The 6,561-nt window shown below is 49.2% G+C and overlaps 1 protein-coding gene across 1 annotated transcript; it reads left to right on the top strand.

Moving 5' to 3' along the window:
- Positions 1-866: 866 nt before the first annotated feature.
- Positions 867-3,225, top strand: Mrps24 (mitochondrial ribosomal protein S24). The gene is made up of 4 exons (XM_013032948.1): positions 867-965; positions 1,036-1,104; positions 1,298-1,409; positions 2,609-3,225. The coding sequence occupies exons 1-4, from the start codon at positions 927-929 to the stop codon at positions 2,890-2,892; spliced, it is 504 nt and encodes a 167-aa protein (XP_012888402.1). The 5' UTR covers positions 867-926; the 3' UTR covers positions 2,893-3,225.
- Positions 3,226-6,561: the final 3,336 nt, after the last annotated feature.

Below are 6,561 nucleotides of genomic sequence, written 5' to 3'. Positions count from 1 at the left end.
TTCCTCAGCACCACATAAGCAAAAAGAAAAAAGCCGGAAGTGGCGCTGTGGCTCAAGCGCTAGAGCGCTAGCCTTGAGCTGAAGAGCTGAGGGACAGCGGCCAGGCCCAGAGTTCAGGCCCCACGACCCACCGAAAAAAAACAACCCCAAACCCACCTGATCCAGCGCTCAGCGCTTATCGCGCAAATAGGGCACCCAGGGTCCCACTGTTCCATACGGCGATGATCACTGCGGGATACCAATCACACTGTACGCTCCCACTTGAATACTCCGGGCTCTGAAATATCCCCACACGTTTCTGTGCCAGACTCTGCCCCTGAATTTCTCCACGTTGTCTCCCACCTCGTGGAGAAGTTTCCTGTGACACCAGGGGGACAGCGAAACAACACAAAATGCTAAGACAAGCAAAACACCAGTTTCCTCCCGCCGGGGTCCGGTCGACGCGTTTTCCCCTGCTTTTAAGGACTCCATCACAGCCCTCACAGGAGCTGTGGGAGTGGGAAACACGTCTGCGTCCCGGTCTGAAATCGCCGCAAGAAACCGCGGCAGGAACTCGAGCCGCTCCCCCGCGCGCGGGCCGACTTGGTCTCGTCCGAGTCCTTTCCCCCTCCCCCGCTTGCTGTGCAGCGGTTCCTTCCGACCCCCACCGCGCAGTCCGACTAGGTCTCGTCGGAGTCCCACTATTGCTGTGCAGTGGTTCCTCCCGCGCCCCGCTGGGTCCGGCCCCCGCGCGCGGGCCGACTTGGTCTCTTCCGAGTCTTTCCCGCCAGCTGTCAGTGGTTCCTCCCGCGCCCCGTTGGGTCCCGCCCCCGCGCGCGGGCCGACTTGGTTTCTTCCGAGTCTACCCCCCCGCGCGGTCCATCTTGGTCTCGTCCGAGTCCCACTCTAGCAGTGCCGTAGTTCCTCCCGCGCCCCGCTGGGCCAAGATGTCGGCGTCCGTATGCCTGCAGCGTGTGGGGAGGCGGGTGAGTGGGCCTTACGGCATGCGGAGTCGGCCTGGCTTCTGGGTTTCCTTCTCACGCCCCTCCCCTACAGGTGCTGCTCTGGAACTGGGAGCTGCCTTCCAACTGGAGCGCCTTCCACACCTCCGTAGTCTGCGCCAAGGTGAAGCGGGGGCTGGGCCTGGGGGAGGGGGGGGGGAAAATGCGCGGCGGGGGCGGGGCCTGGGGGGAGGATGGCAGCGGGGCGGGGCCTGGAGGGAGGATGGCGGCGGGGGCGGGGCCTGTGGGGAGGATGGCGGCGGCAGCCGTGCGGGTCGCGGGTGACCTCTGTCCAGTGACTGTCCCTTTGCTCTCAGAACCGCGCTGCGCGAGTCCGCGTGGGCAAAGGGGACAAGCCGGTGAGCTACGAGGAGGCGCACGCCCCGCACCATATCGCCCACCGCAAGGGCTGGCTGTCCCTGCACACAGGTGAGGGCTCTTGGCGCCGCAGGACCGACCCTCGGGCTGATTGCCACGCAGCCCGAGTGAGCACAAGTCATGTTCTTCAGGGTAGAACTAGTATTCTGTTAAGCCTGCTCCAAGAAGTAGGAAGCAAGCACGGGCCCGTCAGGATGTTGGAATGAAATTTCACGTGAATGCAAAGCCGGCTTTTTCCGTGGGTATCAGGGACTCCTCGGAAAGTCCACTGAAAATAAATTACTGACCCTCTGCAGACAGAACTTTGCATTGCTGTTGGTCATTTGTAACCTACCAGAATATAAAATGGCTCAGAGGCAATTACAACTTGGAAAAGTGTGCCCTAAGTAAGTCAAGGCACGGTGAATACAGCACAATTCCACCAAGGCAATCTTTTCTACCAGCATGCATGTCAGTTCTCATTCTTTGAGTCCATATTTTTCAGGTGTGTGTGCATATCTATGTGTATGTGTGTTGTGTGGTGTGTGTGCATGTGTGTCTGTCCTGGGGCTGGGTGCTGCACCTGACCTTTTTTGCTCAAAGCTAGGAAACTACCTAGCTTGCTTGCAAGGTTTTTTTTTTTTTTTGGTGGTTCACTGGAGCAGAGTTTCATAGATTCCTCCCCCAGCTGGCTATGAAGCAGTATCCTCAGATCTCAGCCTCCTGAGTAGATTACAGGCATGAGCCACTGATGCCTGGCCTGGCTTTAGGGAACTTGTTTAAAACATGGTTTGACCCCCAGCTTCACTAAAGAATGCACATGTACATCTATGTAGCTTTGGTTCTCAGCCTGTCACTTCATGTTCTTGTTCTGAATTCCTGGATGTGGAGACTCTTGACACATCCTGCAGGGGCTTTAGATATCAGAATCCCAACAACACACTAAGAATATTGGTAGAAGCTATGGCCCTGGTTCATGAAAAACTAATGCCCCTAATTTCAAAGGTAGTTATCTTATTTGACGCAGGGGATGACTTGTGTTTTTATAAAACAACAAGAAAGACTGAAAAGGGACAGATGTTGTGTCATTTCCATTTTGTTCCCTGCAGGATGTGCTTAGGAATTAATGAGACACTGTACTTCAAACTTTAAAGTGTTCTATTAGTAAAAGAAAAGAGAAGGTGCTTGGGACCTTGAGGGCCCCAGTCCTCTTGGATGTCTTGGCAGCTCCCTGGACAACAAGATTTGACTGTGCCGTCCCATCTCTTCAGGTAATCTAGATGGGGAGGACCACGCTGCAGAGCGAACAGTGGAGGATGTTTTCCTTCGCAAGTTCATGCTAGGTACCTTCCCAGGGTGCCTGGCCGACCAGATAGTCCTGAAGCGCCGTGTCAATCAAGTGGAGATCTGTGCTCTGGTCCTCAGGCAGCTGCCAGCACACAAGTTCTACTTCCTCATAGGCTACAGCGAGACTCTGCTGTCTCACTTTTACAAGTGTCCTGTGCGACTCCACCTCCAAACTGTGCCCTCAAAAGTGGTATATAAGTATATCTAGAAAGATGCTCTTTTCTTGTACAAGGCTGTAGCCTACAAAGGCTGTGTGGGAAAGGGGTGAAGTAGAACAGGAGGAAATACATGCCCTTAAGAGGGAGCTGCTGTTGAATAAAGAGTCTCATGTGTTTGTCTCTCTGACTTTACCCTTTTGATGAGGGTACCTTGGTGCTTCTGGGCTGGTAGGGAGGTTGCAAAGTTGTCTGAAGTTAGATTATGGCTACATAAGGATCTCAGACAGTCACCCTACCATGTATGTACATAAAGCTCTTTGTTTTCTCTCAAAATGAAAAGATTCATTTTTGGTGGTAATAAAGTAATTAATGTTGATTAAAAATTGTGAGTTTTTTTTTTTTTTTGCTGTACTGGGATTTGGACACAAGACCTTGTGCTTGCCTGCTAAGGGCTTTACCACTCAGCTACAACTTCCAGATGTTTTTTATGCTTGTTATTTTTGAGATACTATCTAGTTGGGTGTGCTACTGGGCTGAGATCTGCCTATGTTAGGCCTTCTGTCTTAAGTAGGATAACAGGCATGAGCCACTAATACCGGCAAATAATTGATATGTAGTGCATCTGTATATGATATATATTACACATTGTGTGTACATTATAATGTATTATTGTATATACACATTTTAAGGAGTTTGGAATTGTGGTCTAGCTCAGTAATAGAGCATGCTTGAGGGATATCTTTATTATTTATTTATTTAGTGTCAGTTGTGGGGCCTGAACTCTGGGCCACAGCGCCACTTTCGGCTTTTTCTATTTATGTGGTGCTGAGGAATCGAACCCAGGGCCTCATGTATGCTAGGTAAGCACTCTACCACTGAGCCACCTTCCCAGCCCCTATTTTTTATTTATTTTTGCCAGTCCTGGAGCATGAACTCAGGGCTTGGGCATTGTTCCTGGGATTTTTTTTGTTTTTTTTGGCCACAGATTCACTTCCCGCTTTCTGATGGTTAATTGGAAATAAGAATCTCATAGACTTGGGCTGGGAAGGTGGCTCAGTGGTAGAGCACTTGCCTTGCATGCCTGAGGCCCTGGGTTCGATTACTCAGCACCACATAAGCAAAAAGAAAAAAGCCAGAAGTGGTGCTGTTGCTCCAGTGGTTAGAGTGCTAGCCTTGAGCTGAAGAGCTGAGGGACAGCAGCCAGGCCCAGAGTTCAGGCCCCACGACCGGACCCAAAAAAAAAAAAAAGAATCTTATAGACTTTCCTGCCAGGGAACTGCAATTCTCAGATCTCAGCCTATTGACTGGCTAGTATTACAGGTGTGAACCACTGATGCCAGGCAAAGCGCTGGGTTTTATACTCAGCATTGCAAAAATAATTCTGTCATTTTGGGATATATAATGCAAGCTCATTGTTTCAATTTGCTTTCCTTTCATTAAATAATATCTAGCATCATACATGTGCTTATTTGCCTTTTTGTATCTGATGACTGTCAATATTTTGTTGTTGGTGCTAGGGTTTGAACTGGAAGCCTTGCACTTGGCTTAACTGTCACTCTATCACTTGAGCCATACTGGCAGTTTTACTTTTGTGTTTGGCCAGTCCTGGGGCTTGAACTCAGAGCCTGGACTCTGTCCCTGAGCCTCTCTGTGTTCAAGGCTAGTGCTCTGCCACTTGAGCCACAGTGCCACTTTTGGCTTTTTTGAATAGTCTCATGGAATTTCCTGCCAGGGCTGGCTTCAAACTGCAATTCTCAGATCTCAGCCTCCTGAGCCCATTGGCTTTTTGCTGATTGTTTTGGAGATGGAACCTTGTGGACTTTTCTGCCTGGACTGATTTTGAACCTTGATTCTTGGAATTTCAGTTTATTGAGTTGTTAGGGACACCAAGCCTATTGTAACCTGTCTTTAATTGAATTTCTCCCATTAATTATTGTGTCCCCCGCCCCCTCCCCTTCTCTTCCCTAACCCACAATCTGTCTGGCTTTGCTGTACTTTGAATATAAGTAATTTGTGTGTGTGTGTGTGTGTTCTGGTCCTGGGGCTAGAATTTAGGGTCTTGGTGCTGTTCCTGAGCTTTTTTGCTCAAGGCTAGTTCTATTACTTGAGCCACAGTAACACTTCTGGTTTTCTGATGGTTTAACAGGAGATAAGAGTCTGAACTGCAGTCCTTAAAGCTCAGCCTCCTGAGTAGCTAGAATTATGGGCATGAGCCACCAGCACCCAGCTGGCAGTATAATTTCAATGGTAGATAAAGTATGTCTTTTAAAAACATTAATATCCTCAATTAGATGAGATATGTTAACTAGCATAAAATTGAAAAAAAAAATACCCCAGCTGGGTGCTGGTAGCGAACACTTGTAATATGCTATTCAGGAGTCTGAGATCTGAGGATCTTTGTTTGAAGTGAGCCCAGATAGGAAAGTCATGAGACTCTTAGCTCTAGTTAGTCACCAAAAACCTGGATAATTCAGTAAATTCCATGAAAGAGGAAGAGCAGCCACATAGCAGTTGCTCTTTACCCAATTTTGAATTTATTCTTTGGATTGTGGCAGGAACCAGAGAAACACACACACACACACACACCAAAAAACTAGCCAGGTGCTGGTGAGTCATACCTGTAACCTAGCTACTCAGGAGGCTGAGATCTGAGGATCACAGTTCAAAGTCAGCCTGGGGAAGGAAAGTCCGTGAGACTATCTCCAGTAAACCACTAGAAAAACGGAAGTGGGATGTGGCTCAAGCGGTAGAGCGCTTGCCTTGAGCTGAAGAGCGCAGGGACAGCACCCAAGCCCAGAGTTCAAGTCATGACCGACAAAAAAAAAAAAAAAAAAGCCAGCTGAGTAAGAAAGACAGTGAGACTAGTCTCCAATTAATCACCAGAAAATCGGAAGTGGAGCTATAGCTCAAAGTCAAGTACGGTTTATGGCCAAAAAACTCAACAGAAATTGACAGTGGACACAGGTGGAACTTGAGAGTCAGGGCAAATTATCACATGGTACAAGAGTAAATACAATTAGAACAACAGACCACAGGGTTATATTTTAATTAGGTCTTCAGACAGAAAGAGAAACATATTTTGAACTACAGGGCCCCAGGCATAGGTTAGAGATGCATGCAAGATGGTGCAGAAGGGGCCAGTGGCTCCAGGGCTGGTTTAACTAGGGAAGGGGTGGAGAGGAGGTGTGGCCAGGTGAATATGTGTGTGGAGTGTGTGTGTGTGTGTGGGGGGGAAGGTATGGCCTCAGGAGAGAAGGTGTGGCTACACAGGATGTGGATGTGACCTCAGAGCCTGTGACCCTCCCACAGCCCAAAGGAGGTATGATGTAGTGGTCCAGGATGTGACCTCAGAGAGGGAGGTGGTAACTTCCTTTAGGTGTGCTAGGTACCTAGGTAACACAGTACTATGCAGAGACAATAAGGGGGGTGCATCTGCACAGGGGCCTTTCCTGGTGGATCTTACACACAAAATTATGACCTCTAAAGAGCGAGACAGAAGGTGGCTCAGTGGTAGAGCACTTTCCTTGCATGCATGAGGCCCTGGGTTTGATTCCTCAGCACCACATGAGCAGAAAAAAAAAAGCCGTAAGTGGCGCTGTGGCTCAAGTGGTGGAGCGCTAGCCTTGAGCTGAAGAGCTGAGGGGCAGTGCCCAGGCCCAGAGTTCAGGCCCACTACTGGACCCCAAAAAAAAAAAAGGCGAGACAATCCATCAAAACAC

The sequence above is a fragment of the Dipodomys ordii genome, unplaced genomic scaffold, assembly GCF_000151885.1.
Source record: "Dipodomys ordii isolate 6190 unplaced genomic scaffold, Dord_2.0 Scaffold160, whole genome shotgun sequence".
NCBI classification, from domain to species: Eukaryota; Metazoa; Chordata; class Mammalia; order Rodentia; family Heteromyidae; genus Dipodomys; species Dipodomys ordii.
This window is presented reverse-complemented; position numbering and strand designations above follow the sequence as displayed.

Bases quoted from the DNA above. Each gene is read 5' to 3' on its own strand.
- Mrps24 (XM_013032948.1), top strand. From the start codon at position 927: ATGTCGGCGTCCGTATGCCTGCAGCGTGTGGGGAGGCGG. The intron at 966-1,035 runs GTGAGTGGGCCT...CCTCCCCTACAG, and splicing joins TGCAGCGTGTGGGGAGGCGG to GTGCTGCTCTGGAACTGGGA. The intron at 1,410-2,608 runs GTGAGGGCTCTT...CCATCTCTTCAG, and splicing joins CTGGCTGTCCCTGCACACAG to GTAATCTAGATGGGGAGGAC.